The following is a 14,462-nucleotide window of genomic DNA, read 5'->3' as shown; positions in this document are numbered from 1 at the left end:
CGGAAGGAGTCTGGCTTCACTCACATGTGGATGGCATTTTAACGCCAGAGAACGTGTTTGTGTATTGAGATATACACGCGAGTGATGAACCTCTCAGTTCTCTTCAGTAGCAGGGACACATTATCACCAACACATCCCAGAGGCTGGTGTTTGCTGTAGCCCTCCACGAAAAGACACTTGAGAAGATGGAGAATTTAGTACTGAGTCTGTCATCACTGGGCACCATAGCGAGGCATGTTGACAAAAGTCACAGCCAACTGAGCCAGTACCTATCAAAGCAGGTAAGATTTGTTATTTCCTGAGCATATTATGATGGAAATAATGTGTTTATGTTCACATTGAGACTCGGCATCGTTAACCTTTCCTTTACGTGTTAGCGATCACGACCCTGTAGATTACGTTCAGGCTCGGTAACCCACAGGATTTAAATATTTTGGGTTGATAGTAAAACGTGTGGCTCACGTGATGTCTCCTCAGATATGGAGTCAGCAGGACAGGCAGTGTATTCTGGATTGTTTGGCTCAGCTGCTGCTAGAAAAGGATTATACTCTACTGATTGCACGGCACTTGCGTCCTCTGACACTGGACCTGTTGGAGCGCAATGCTGAGAGGGTGAAAGCGGGAGGCAGCATCAACCATGACCTCCATGAGCGTCTGTGTGTGGCTCTCAGCAAGCTTCTCAGCATCAGTCCTGACGCACAAACGTAAGTGTTCTGAGAAAACTACTGATGTTGACTTTTGTCTTATTATTTTGATTAAATCCTGTGCTCATCAACCCAGTGCAGACCTGGAGACTCTTGATCTTCATTTGTGTAGTGACACTCTGACACAGTAAAGTAAACAGTGTATCCTGCCTAACTCTCCGCACCTCTCCTGAAGGTTTGGTGCAAGGTACTTGGACAATGCCCCTCCGGTGTTTCAGAGGCTCTTCTTCACCAGTGAAGAGTCATCAACTGTGCAGTATGGGCCCAGAAGGATGAAGCTGCGTGACCTAATGGGTGCCACTCTGCGTTTCCTCCAGAGTGATTGTGCCAAGTTCCGAATGCTCTGGGACTGGAGCCCCTGCATGTCCCTTCTGCTCACTAGTGATGTCATGGTGCGATGGTATGTGCCTGCGTCATGTTTAGACCAAGACATCATTAGATATAGATATTGGATTTTCAATATGGGGAAAAGCGCCCTGAAAAGAAAAAAAAAAACGGGAAGCTTTTTTTTTAAGGAAATAAAGGTGGAGCCTGCTCCTGTCAGGACTGACTTGGCTGCATGCTCAGGTTGGTGGAGAAGAGCACTCTTTAGCTGGCTACTCCACCTGGCTTAGTGGTTTCAAAAGCTTTTGCCACAACGTAAAGTCATTAATAAATCATAATAAACAAAATCAACTAGTTGCAATACTTGCACATATTTAGTCACAGCTAGTGTTAAAGTTGACTTCAGATGTGTTGAATTGATTTGAGTGCATAATTCCTAAAGCATGGAGCCTGTCTTGATATAACTCATTCCAGTCTCAATCCAAAATCCTGAGCCCATATTCCAAATGAAAGCATTCCTGGGCAGACAAAAGATGCAAAACAAGAGAAAGAATGTTCATTTCTACATGTTAGCGTTTACCAAAAATATTATATTTGGATAGAAGCCCTTTTTAATCATCACAAATTGGTTAGTAACTCTAATTTAATTACATATTTTGTCGTAGCAACTAACTCAGGATTATATTTACTTGATGATTTAATCACAAAATGCTGTTAAATAAAGCCAAAAGTATGCTATCAGCACATTAGTGTTGATATTCAAATCGCTTTCTGGTTTAGCTGCTCAAAATATTAACCAGTAATTTATAGCTAATGCTACTACATTTAACATTCAACATTTGTTCTTTGTTTTGTACTTGACCTGCAAATTACAGTTAATGTCACTTGTCCCTCTAACAGGTACACCGCCCACTGTTTAGCATTGGTCTCTCATATGACTGATAATCAGAAAACCATCTTCCTGAGGAAGGTGCTGACGAGTGATGAGATCCTACACATGAAAATGAAGTATGTACTGTGTGTTTGGTGTTGAATCTTGACCCTAGCGTGGCTCTAAAATCCCACATTTTTCAGATCACTGAATTCAAAAGTGTTACTGTAATGGGATGCTACTGTTGTATACACACAAACACATATACATGTATCACATAAATACATTTCACAATAAACAAAAATACAGGACACAGCCTTATAGGGTTATTGTTGTTATTTATTTATTTTTTTTCACATTTTTATGCACATATCTGAATTTATTTTATCAACAACAGTCGAGAATTGTAAATCTGATATTGTGGTGCTACATGCCTTTACCATTGATCGTTCTTTAGGGGTTTGGAAGAAACTCAGCAGCTGGAGGTTGAGAAGGCCCTGGTTTTAGCCAATCAGGGCTATGTGACATGGTGCCAAGAGAAGGCCAACAAGTTTACTAGAGGCCAGGTGGTATCAGAGGACTTGTCGCAGAATGTAGTAGCAGTCTGTGGTGTTGTGCTACCCAGGATAGTTCCTAGGCAGCCTGAACAGGTATGTAATCTTTGCCATATATCAGTCTCTGCTGTTGTTTTTCTTTCTCTTTTCCTAATATTGGCGTCTACTTGTAGATTAATCAAAAGGATCTGGTGTTGGTTGACTCAACCTGCCGCAATCTGAGACGACTGGCCTTGGCCGTGGCCTCCCAGAAACCTGTACTGCTCGAGGGTCCTATTGGATGTGGTAAAACTGCTTTGGTAGAGTTTATGGCTGCTGTCACCGGACATGCCAAAACTACGGAGATCCTCAAGGTGCAGCTTGGGGATCAAACTGACAGCAAGGTGAGAGACATAAAAAGAAAAAAACATGTTGTTTCTTATGGTTCTAGAGGAAGTGATGAAGCATTATATTTATTTTATATTTTAATATATAAAACAAACATTTTACAAACTGTTAGAATTGTAGGATTTGCAGGTTTGCACCCATATGTACTCAAATCAGAACATCCTGGCCACTGTTGATGTAATATTCACAATATTTTGTTGATGTTGTGTTTTGTTTTGTTTTTTTGATGATATTTTGTTGACGCACCTTGTTGTTGTGATTTGATGCTCTATAAATAAAGTTGAATTGAAGGTGTTTCTTCCAGTTTCACCAACTTTTTGAGTTTTCTAATAACTCATTTAGTCTGAAGGCTGAACATTTCAAAATGTCCTTGTTTTATATCACAGGTACTTCTGGGAATGTACCGTTGCACTGATATACCAGGGAAGTTTATATGGCAGCCTGGAACACTAACACAAGCCGTGTCTTCAGGCCAGTGGATCCTCTTGGAGGACATTGACCATGCTCCTCTGGATGTGGTGAGTAAATACCCTACCTTTTTAAATATGAATAAATTGAAAACCATGGACTGGTATTTATAAAGCATCCAAACAAAGTTCTCAAGATTACAGGTCCCATTTTGCATTGGTAGTGTGTTTTATTCTGGCCCAACATCCATGGGCAGTTGAGGATCACCTATTAACCTAACATGTATGTCTTTGGATTATGGGAGGAGCTAGAGTACTCAGAGAAAAGCCACGCAGGAAAACATGCGAACTCTACATAGAAATTCTCCAGTCGGGGGTTTGAGCCATCAAGTTGTCGCTGTCAAGATGACACTGCTAACCGTTACACCACTGAGTTGTCACTGGCAAGGAAAAAACTAGCCCTAAAAAGTTCTTTTTTTCTCTCTCAGATTTCTGCGCTCCTCCCTTTGATGGAGAATAAAAAGCTGATGATTCCGGGACGAGAGGACTGCATTGATGTTGCGCCTGGATTCCAATTTTTTGCAACCAGAAGGTCAGACTACAGCGCTTTGTTAAAGGATATGAAATTCTGATATGACTACTGAACCTGTCACATGTGCTTTGTGACGCTGGGATGTGTAATCCTATGTACGGTTAATCATTTTAAACTGTATGTATAATTGAGATGTACTAAAGAGTAATGCATGTTTCAATGAACACTGGCCTGTCAGATTTTAGCAGCAAGTAACTTATGTTTTGTGGACTGTAGGATGTATTATAGTGGTGGAAGCTGGCACAGACCCCAGAACTCCCATGCAGTGCTGTTGGACAAGTACTGGACAAAGCTGCAAATGGGCAACATGACACGAGAAGAGCTGAAGAAGGTGATTGAGAGAGTTTTCATGTTTAACTTCACTGTGGTTTCAACAGTAGATTCCCTTTTTCCTTTTCTTTTTCTTTTTCTTTTTTTTTAATGTGCCTGTATTCTAAAACAAGACGTTAGCTTTAGTGTTTCAATTGGTGTTTTATTTAACCTGTAAGGAAACTTCTCCTCTCCTTGTATAATGGTCCATCCCTTGGTATCTCCTTCACGCTCATGAAACCATACTTGTTCTTGAAAGGACTTGCTGTGTCTAGAAGACGCACACAACTTTTTTTTGATTGGATAGAGGGATGTCTCTAAAAATGCTTCATTAAAAAACACATTTAGCACCTTACCAAGGAGGAATTCAAGCAAGTTAAATCGGGCAGCAGCAAGCATCATTTTTTTCCTTTTACTAATGAAGTTGCATGATATTCGGACACATGGGAGTCAAAGCCTGTATATTTTCATCGATTTGGATATTTAGAAACTTTGAGATGATCTTTTCTGCTGCAGTTAGGGACAAACTTAAGATTTCTGGTCAGCAAGTCAAAAATTATGTCTTTGCTACAGGGTTTTAATGAGTTTTTTTGCAGTATAAAAATCCTAAATCTTTTTTTTTCTCCATCGTGCATTCCTGCTGTAAGCTGTGTAGTATCTGTTTCAAGCTGATCCTATCCCTCGTGTATGTAGGTGCTCATCAGTAGATATCCGAGGTTGTCTGTTGTGTCAGACCATCTTCTGGAAATCTTCTGCCAGCTGACTGGGGAGAGACACTCTGAGCTAGACACAAACAGCCTTGCAATGCCTGACAACAGCCAGCAGCACAACTCTGACGACAAAAGCACACAGCTGAGAGCGCTTTCACTGAGGTGAGCCCCATCTCGCTGCTCTCTCTTCTCCTTTTTCCTTTGTCTAACATTTAAATTCTAATCAATACAGCAAATTGACCTGTGGCACTGAAAACGTCAAATTTCACTGAATTTTATCCACTGGTGACTAAGGCTGCCAGTTTTAATACCATCTATTATTAGTTAAAGTACACCGGTTGTTTACCATACTTAAAGGTACACAAGCCAACTCACCCCAACCCAACAGCTGAAACAAAAAACTAGATGTTTCAATGATTGCAGCGCATCAAAACTGATTCTGGAACAGACAAAGCAGGCTAACATTAAGGTTCTGCAGTGGACTTCCCAAAGCCCCCACTGTCTGTTGAAGGTGACATTTAACCAAATGTTAGTGGGTTATACTTCTGACCCAGTATGTAGTACTTTTGACCGTGTGTAGATCAGAGAAGATCTAAAATAAATGAAAACTTGTGCCACCCAGTTGTTGTTGTTGTTGTTGTTTTTTGTTTTTTTTGTTTTTTTTTTTAAATCATTAAAGATCAATCACTGCATTTAGGACCATGGGGTTTTGATATACATTGTTTCTTGAACATTTGACCTATAATCCACAAAAGCTGTATTGTCATCGCAGTCATTTGGGGCATACGCAGAACCATCACCATGGAATTTATGGTCTTAAATCTGTCACATTATCCCCTCTAGCCAGTCTGCAGTTCAGTCTTCATGAGATGAATGGGTTTTCAATAAACTCTTTGCTGCGATCCATAGTTTACTGATTAAAATGTCCCTAGAGCAGGAAACTGGAATCACAGATTCACCAGGTCACATCAGTGCATTTAAGTAAAAGCTGACTCACTAAAGTGCTGATTGAAATTTCTGTGTTCTTTCCACGTTCTTTTAGTTTGGTAGATGGGTGAAAATTTGTGATTCTGTGTCTGTAGTGACAACCAAGATCAGGCTAGACAGAAAGATAAGAATCCTAAACAATATGTTCTGGATACTTCTCCATTATGACTCTACAGGGACCTGCTGAAATGGTGTGAGCGAATCAGCGTCAACTTTGACTGCACCTCATCAGCTACAGCACAACATGTCTTCCTAGAGGTCAGTGAATTCAGTTTATGAAAATGATCACATATGGATGTTTCATTCATACACATGCCAGACGATATTACCATAGTAACCAATACACGGTTGTAACCTCCAAGACTGATGATCCACTTTTTTTTTTTTTTTTTTTTTTTTTGTTTGTTTGTTTGTGTTTGTTTTTTTTAAATGCAGTGACTATGAAAATGAGAAGATATCATTTAGCATGTGTAGTAACTGAATCGTAGGATGTTGTTCGCAATAGACATTTTGGATAGTTTTGGCATGAAAGAGACAGATGAGATAAACAAGAGTACTGGTGATCTTCCTACTTTGGCGGGACAAAATTGTCACTGTTCCATAGCTATGTAGTTAGTTGTTTCTCTAACTACTTTGCTAAAATCATAGGAACACAGTTAACTAGATCGCTAACTACATGCAACATACAGTGGTGTGAAAACGTATTTGCCCCCTTCCTGATTTCATCTTTTTTTTTATATATATATATGTTTGTCACACTGAGATGTTTTAGATCATGAAACAAATTTGGATATTAGAAAAAGATGAGGCAAGTAAATTTCTAAATGAGTGTGTTTTATCATTAAGGGGAAAAAAAAAAAAGAAACCCGTGTGGCCCTGTGTGAAAAAGGATTGCCCCACCTAGTTTAACAATGAATTGGCTGTGATTAACCACATTTTTTTTTATAAAGCGCTACTCTGTGAATTGAGTCATTTTCTGGTCTTTGTCTCCCTCAGGCTCTCGACTGCTTCACAGCCATGCTGTCTCATCCCGAAAGTAGACTGCGAATGGCTGAGATCATTGGAAGCAAACTGAACATCTCCAGAGAGAAGGTATTTGAGTAAACAGTTTTATGGTAAATAAAAGCAGTTTGAAAGCGTATGTTTTGGATTTGGATAGAGGACCATTCCGATGGCACTGAAATCCAATTTAACTGTAATTTCGGTTTTTAATTTGTGGCGTCTGCTTTTTTCCAGGCCCAGCACTTCTGTCAGATGTATCAGCCTGGCATCTTGCTAACTGAGCTGGAGGCCTCAGTGGGCAGAGTGACTCTGATTCGGAAACAGACTGAAGCAGTTCAGCTGAGTGTGTAAGTGGGACATCCTCCTCTGGCAACTCCTCTTTATGTTTCCACAATATAGAGTGCTGTGACAAAGAATGTACCTTTTCTGATTTATTTTTTTCATGTTTCAGGTCATTAAACTAACTTTAATATTAGATGTAGGTGATTTCTAAAAACAGCAAGATGCTGTTTGTAAATGATGATTTTTATTTGTCAAAGGAAAAAAATGCTTGTTATTCATAGTTAGTTCCTACTCAGATTGGCTGGATGCGACTTTGACTCGTTTTCCATTACAATCGAGTACCACCTAATGTGCGTGCGGTGGTTATAGCAACATGGTCGAGTGTCCCGTGATGTAATTAGTCTGCGACTTGAACGCCATGACAAAGGTGGACTTCCAGGTGATGTTATACCTGCTGCTCGGTCTGTGGCTTTCTGTGAAACTTGGGGACCACTGCGATTTCCGTGTTGCCAGGTTTCAAAAGTGGCGGTTTTGATTGTCATGAAGGAGATGCTTTCATGACTCATCAAGTGACTAGCTAATCCACTGATGTGATCATGCGAGATTGCTTGGAGCCCCAGTGGGATACGTACTAAAAAGATACCACCTAAGGGAAAACCGTGGTGAGCGACCAGAGTAGGTACAAATGGAAAAGTAACTAATTTCTCCAGGGTGTCTTGAGACTGGTCTGGGGAGACATGTCCAGAACACCTCACCTAGAAGGCACCCAGGAGCCATCCTTGTCAGATGCCTGAACCACCTCACCTGGCTCCTTTCGATGTGGAGGAGTAGCAGCTCTACTCTGAGCCCCTCCCGAAGGGCCGAGCTCCTCACCCTCAAAACTCAAAATTTCCACCCCTTGTATCACGGTCTTTGGTTGCTACCCAGAGCTTAAGATCATAGGTGAAGGCAGGAACATAGATCGACCGGTAAATTGAGAGCTTTGATTTTTTTTTTTTTAACTCACCTCTCTTTTCACCATGATGGACCAGTAAAGGGTCCACATCACTGCAACCGCTGCACCAATCCATCTGTCAATCTCCCGCTCCCCTCACTCGTAAACAAGACCCAGAGATACTTAAACTCCACTGCACCAAGTAGAGGGGAGTTTAACTCGTCCCTGATCCAGAGTGGGCGCTGCACCCTTTTCTGGCTGAGGACCATGGCCTCAGACTTGGAAGTGCTAATTCACATTCCCGCCACTTCACACTCAAGCTGGAGGCCACCACCTTGAAGCCAGCACAACCACATCATCTGCGAAAAGTAGACACCCAAGTCGGCAATGCAAACCAGGCTCTTGCAACAGTTGTATAAGGGCCGAATGCAAAAATGTAATATTTTTGCATCCGCGTGTTTATGTGGGTGAACATGAAATTCAATGTTGACACAAAAAGTGTTTTTGTTGTTTTTCTGCAATGTGCAAATATTAACTGTTAATGTATTGTTTTAAACAGGGATAACCACACATTTGCTGCTACACGACCATCTGCCGTGCTACTGGAACAACTGGCAGTGTGTGTGGCCAAGGGAGAGCCGGTTCTTCTGGTGGGGGAGACTGGAACTGGAAAGACCTCTACTGTACAACAACTAGCTAGAATCACAGGTGAGCTCAGGTTTGCGCAAAGATGAAGCTTGCCTGTGGCTCACTGGTGGTTTGAACCCTCCCTCCCCCTGTCACTATGTCTTTAAACTCAAATTATCTCCATAAAGCTCTATGAATGGTTCATTCTATTTGAAATATTTCCTGTCTGTTCAATCCAGGACACAGGCTGCGGGTTGTGAACATGAACCAGCAGAGTGACACCGCAGACCTGCTTGGAGGGTGAGTCACACAGCAACTGTGCATTAATTGCATAAAAATAATACTCTGTCACTAAAACTATATAGATAAGAACAGCAGTCAAGTGTTTGTGACAACTGGCAATGAGTCATTCACATTGCTTGGATAGCTCGTTTCCCCTTCGTAAATGAAATCGTAATTTAAGAATGCAATATTTGTATTTACTCAGGTTATCGTTCTCTAATATAAAATTTTTTTTGAAGCTATGAAACATCCAAGTATTACAAATATGCTAAAAAAGCCAGGAAGTGGACAAATATTTGATCATAGCACTGTAAATAGCTGCAATTCACAACAACAGTCTTCTGATTAAGTTCCTCCAGTAGTTCCTCCTACTGATCCAGGAAGACTACTGATAGTGTCTTTGCATTATGTATGATGAAGAGTAACTTACTCTTGACTGGAGTTGTAGAGGCATCTCAAAGTCTATTAATGCACACCCTACAGTGTGTCCTAGATACATCATCAGTGATATAAGGGGTTGTCACTGGGTCTTCGGGACTTTCATGTTTATACATCCTCACCCGATGACCTAGCTAGCTTGGTTAGTCACAGCTTGTGTCTAAATAAATTGTGTTGTCCATGGGTCCTGCCTTTTCACACCCATCTTGATGGCCTCTCAGGTATATTGGTGGCGTGCAACATGGCTCTCTTGCTGTGCAGTCCTCTGATCTCAAGTAATTTGACGACCTAGTAGATTGACTGGCCAGCAAAACCTTGGCAGCTGACATCAGTGGAGTAGCTCCTCATACTTGGCCCTCTTCCTCTCAAATACCTCTTCTAAGGGTACAGTCAGTTCCAGCAGGACCACCTGCCTCGATGACATGTCAGGCCAGAGGATTGTCACAACTACGGTGTCAGGGAATTTGAGCTGTCTCCCTAGGTTAGCCTTCCAACTGCCAGGCCTGAGCTGTTGTCAGAAGTCCTCTTGTATCCTGTTTCTCTTTTCTCTAGCCTTGCCAAAAACAACAGTGCTCTGTTGCCTATTGTTACCTATTGAGAGATCTGCTGATATCTTCTGTAATAACTCTCAGCACCTAGTCAGGGTGCCACTAATAACCCCCTTCTCCCAGAGCTAACACCCACACATGTGCTAATAATTTTCAGTTTTCTGCCGGGCCCCAGGAGGAAAGGTTGGTTAGGTTTGGGAGTGCATCGTTGGCTGACTGAACCTTGATTTGATTTGACCTTCCAATAGTCCTGAACACAAGATGTTCTGGTCTATTGCCTGCGCCCATCTAGTCCATGTTCCTTGCTTTTCATCCCAACCATCCTGCATCCTTCTAGCCCAAAGATAGCAGATGTTACTGGTCCAGCTGTCTTTACTGTAACTGAAGCAGCTGTAATAGTCCAAAATTTGGTTCCTGATCTTGTTTTGAAAATGTGTTAAACAAGTGTGCTTTCCACCAGTTTGTGTGAGACTGCCCCATAAGCATTGGCAAGGTTAAATCGCAGAACTGCAAGGTCAGCATTTCCCTCCTGGATAAGCTAGATGATATTTTCTGTCTGATCGATGATCTAATACCCGTGGAGCTCTGAAGCAGTGTTGATATATGGATTGCTTAAAAGGGATTCTATGTATGTGGCAACAAAGCTAAAGAATATCTTCCCCTCAAAGTCGAGGAGTGAGGCAATTCCAAATTGCTCAATGGTACGAGTAAGAATCCAGACATCTTCTTCATATTTCCACTGCTGTGCAACAAATAACCTTGATGGAGTCTGGGGCACTTGATGTAGACAATGTAGGAGACTCCACTTGGACCTGGTGCTGAGGTAGTTCTACTTGCCTTGACAACCTGCTTGACCTGTCTCAGGTTTGGCTTCTTGAAGTGGAATGTCACTATGGGTTATTGCAGGTTATCAAGGAAAAAACAGGATGGACCAGAGCTTAAATCAGTGTCATATTCTCAATACGAATGGATATATCAATCTTTTAGTTGTAGCAAAGAACAAAACCCAAATTGTGAAAATAAAAAAAAAATTAAAAACTAAATCTTTTCCACTGGTTTTAAGTCATTCTTTTGGTAACACTTTGGTGCCAAACTCTATTAAGTGGTTAAAAAAAACCTTCCCAGTAATTTCTTTTGATGATTTCTTCTTAGCTTAAACGTTTCTCTTTTAAATATCAGGTACAAGCCAGTGGACATCAAGCAGATCCTGCTCCCTCTCCGTGAGGCCTTTGAGGACCTATTCTCCCAGACATACTCGAGAAAGCAGAACCTGACCTTTCTCGGTCACGTGCAAACCTGCTTCAGAGGCAAGCGTTGGCAGGATCTGCTTAAACTCATGGACCACGTCTGCAAGTCTGCTCTCACGAAGGAGCTGCAAGAGAAATCAGATGGTAGTGCTCCAGAATTACTAGATGGTTACACCGGCTGTGTTAGAGTGAAACACTGATGTTTTCCTGTGTGTGTGTATGTGTATGTGTCCTTGCAGCTGCTTTGTTGCAGGAGCAGTGGGAGGCACTGGCTTCAAAACTTAATCAGACCCAGCAGCAGATTAGGGCCTGTGAGACAGCCATGGTCTTTGCCTTTGTGGAGGTAAAGACTTAAAAAATAAACACACATATGTTTGTGGATCCGAGCGTGGTAACCCTTACCTGTGTGATTTGCTTTATAGGGAACATTAGCTCAGGCAGTGAAGAAGGGCCACTGGATCCTGCTGGATGAGATCAACTTGGCAGCAGCGGAGACCCTCGAGTGTCTGAGTGGACTTCTTGAGGGCAACACCAGATCTCTAGTACTGCTGGATCGTGGAGACACCGGTGAGGACTGCCATTACCTTGCCCACTTTTGAAAGCCTTCATTAAATACTTTCAAAGTTAGAACTCTGTAATTTTTTGTTTGTTTTTTTTGAGTAGAGCCCCTAGTACGCCACCCAGACTTCCGGCTTTTTGCCTGTATGAACCCAGCTACTGATGTTGGGAAGAGGAACCTGCCTCTGGGCCTCAGAAACAGGTGAGACTATGCAGAGCTGCAGACTACGCAAGATGGAAGCAACAATGCTTCACTTCTAAAGCTCTGTATGTATTTATCGCTTAGGTTTACTGAGCTGTATGTGGAGGAGCTGGAGAATGAATCTGACCTGAGGATCCTGATCTCAGATTACCTCAAGTGCTTAAATCCACATCGAAGTGTCATCAGTGGCATTATAAGGTTGGCTCTTATTAAAGCTTGAACTTTTAAAAGATCGTTTTTTAAAGACGTTGCTGAACGAGTGTATTTCTTTTGTACACCATCCAACAATATACCTTCTTTGCTGATGCTATATGCAGCCTGATGCATTGTAGACTCGAATAGGTAGAGTGTGGTTTTAAGAGCGTGTTTGCCTTTTGTGTTTTTGGTTCAGTCATCAAACATCCTTATTCATTTTGGGTTAGTTACTTTCATCATAATCAAATTGTGCCATAGATGCTTGTGTTAAAAGCTTGCTGTTACATTTTATTGTTGTTTTTTCACCCTCGGTCCTTCTGACACTTTTAGCTTTAGGATAGGATATATATGTAAGTGTGTGTGAGCTGTAGGTTTACACTACCTTCTGAATGGCTTATTCGACAAATGTATTTCTTTGCAGCTTTTACCTGACCGTACGAAAGGAAGCAAGCTCACGTCTGGTGGATGGGAGGGGCCACAGACCCCACTACAGTCTGCGGACTCTGTGCAGGGCCCTGAAGTATGTGGCACTAAACCCCTGTAACAACGTGCAGCGCTCACTTTATGAGGTGGGAACCAGATCTCTTATTTATAAGTAGTCATATTGAGAATGGTCAGTTTAGTTTAATGCCCTGTTTTTTTTTTTTTAATCATTATTATTATTTTAGTATTTGAAGGTTTGATGTTTCTGTACTTGTTGTACGTGTTCTCATCAACTATGTCTTGTGTGCAGGGGTTCTGCCTAAGCTTCCTCACTCAGCTGGACAGAAGCTCCCACCCTGTGGTCCAGAAACTGGTGTGTCAGCACATCCTGATGGGCAACACAAAGTGTCTCAAACAAGTAAGATCTTATCAGAGGTGCTTTTTTTTTTTTTTAAGAGAGAGAAACCCCACCCCCCCAAAAAAGTGTGTGTGTGTGTGCATCAGCATGTGGTATCCTAGATGAAGATACCACAAACAAAAGATGTTATCACTTTCAACACACTTCATATGTGCTCTTTCTCTTTTCTAAAAAGCTTTCAATGTGAAAAATCTTTCATTTTTCGGAATGAGCAGAAATGGATTTTAAAGTTCTGAAAAGTGACTTGTTGTAACAAGTCACTTTTCAGAACTTTAAAAGGGGGTAGAGGGGGTAGAGCTCAGGGGGTAGAGCAGGCCATCTACTAACTAGAAGGTTTGTGGTTCGATCTCTGACTGCACAAGTCATGCATGCCAAATATCTTTGGGCAAAATATGAATGTGTGAATATTAGATAGACGTAGCACTCATAGCGAAAAGTGCTTGTGTTGAATGGCTGAATGAGGCAAGTTCTATAAAACACTTTGAGTGCTCAGAGTAGAAAAGTGCTATATAAGCACCAGAACGTTTATCATTTACCAGTTTAGGGCGAAGTAATTTGTGATAACTTGAAGTGATAGGGAGATATAATTATATGCAACCTTTCTGTAAAATGTTTGTGCACTGTGTTTCCTACAGTCCATCCCGGCACCCTCAGGCCGACCCTGTGTTGAAATGGAAGGCTATTGGGTTTCCCAGGGGGAGATGGAACCAGGTCTCGACCCCAGCTACATCCTCACTCCCTCAGTCAAGCTGAACCTTCGCGACCTTGCCAGAGTGGTGTCTGCAGGGTGAGCTATCACCCAGTCTGACCCCTTGTACAATGTTCCCCCCCGAATCAATGGTTTCATCTATAAATCTCTAGATATTCATGTTGACAGAGTTAATTCAGGCCCTTCAGTAAAGGATGCACCAGAGTGTATCGGGACAAATCTGTGGTTGGACTGAATTGCCCTGCAGTCAGTGGCCTGCCAAACAGGAGGCTTTTTTTTTTTTTTTATAACAGTGGAAAGAAAGAGCTGTGATTCAGCCATCAGCTTTCCTGTGCTTCTCCAAAGGGCTACATTTGTCTGTTCCTTTCTGCTCCTATGCAAAATTAACATGCCAGAGTTAAATGTGAATGGTGAGGACATCACTTCTTAATTTTAGAATTTTTGGACCAGTGCATATCACAACTATAAAGACTTTTGAATTAAAAATCATACCAGTTTGTTACAGGCTTTTAATGTGAACAATGTGTGTGCAACAAGAGGCAGCACGGTGGCCAGTAGTTTGTAGCGTTGCCTCACAGCACAAAGTTCCTGAGTCTGACTCCATCTTCAGTGTATTCTGTTGTCACAAACAGAAAAGGTTCAAAGCATTTTGTTTGGTTTTATTTATAACTCAGAGGTCCTTCACCACTCAGCTGCCCTTAAGTTAATTTCATACAGTCAGGAAATAACGTCACGCAGCACTTAGTTGATGA

At 41.6% G+C, this 14,462-nt stretch overlaps 1 protein-coding gene across 2 annotated transcripts in view; it reads left to right on the top strand.

Moving 5' to 3' along the window:
• The first annotated feature begins 22 nt into the window (after positions 1–22).
• mdn1 (midasin AAA ATPase 1) overlaps positions 23–14,462 on the top strand; it is a 51,868-nt gene continuing 37,428 nt past the window's right edge. Inside the window, exons 1-23 of one of the 2 annotated variants that reach the window (XM_019345728.2) lie at positions 23–281; positions 478–704; positions 880–1,104; positions 1,929–2,036; positions 2,357–2,549; positions 2,627–2,836; positions 3,227–3,358; positions 3,736–3,839; positions 4,056–4,170; positions 4,842–5,020; positions 6,022–6,103; positions 6,842–6,937; positions 7,082–7,194; positions 8,623–8,771; positions 8,930–8,990; positions 11,138–11,349; positions 11,445–11,548; positions 11,628–11,772; positions 11,869–11,965; positions 12,050–12,163; positions 12,582–12,729; positions 12,894–13,001; positions 13,637–13,788. In XM_019345728.2, the coding sequence (XP_019201273.1) occupies positions 186–281; positions 478–704; positions 880–1,104; positions 1,929–2,036; positions 2,357–2,549; positions 2,627–2,836; positions 3,227–3,358; positions 3,736–3,839; positions 4,056–4,170; positions 4,842–5,020; positions 6,022–6,103; positions 6,842–6,937; positions 7,082–7,194; positions 8,623–8,771; positions 8,930–8,990; positions 11,138–11,349; positions 11,445–11,548; positions 11,628–11,772; positions 11,869–11,965; positions 12,050–12,163; positions 12,582–12,729; positions 12,894–13,001; positions 13,637–13,788 (3,170 nt within the window). In that variant the 5' untranslated portion in view covers positions 23–185. The remainder of the gene's footprint in view (positions 282–477; positions 705–879; positions 1,105–1,928; positions 2,037–2,356; positions 2,550–2,626; positions 2,837–3,226; positions 3,359–3,735; positions 3,840–4,055; positions 4,171–4,841; positions 5,021–6,021; positions 6,104–6,841; positions 6,938–7,081; positions 7,195–8,622; positions 8,772–8,929; positions 8,991–11,137; positions 11,350–11,444; positions 11,549–11,627; positions 11,773–11,868; positions 11,966–12,049; positions 12,164–12,581; positions 12,730–12,893; positions 13,002–13,636; positions 13,789–14,462) is intronic. The other variant, XM_019345727.2, reaches the window with a different exon arrangement.

This window comes from Oreochromis niloticus, linkage group LG15 (genome assembly GCF_001858045.2).
Source record: "Oreochromis niloticus isolate F11D_XX linkage group LG15, O_niloticus_UMD_NMBU, whole genome shotgun sequence".
NCBI lineage: Eukaryota > Metazoa > Chordata > Actinopteri > Cichliformes > Cichlidae > Oreochromis > Oreochromis niloticus.
This window is presented reverse-complemented; position numbering and strand designations above follow the sequence as displayed.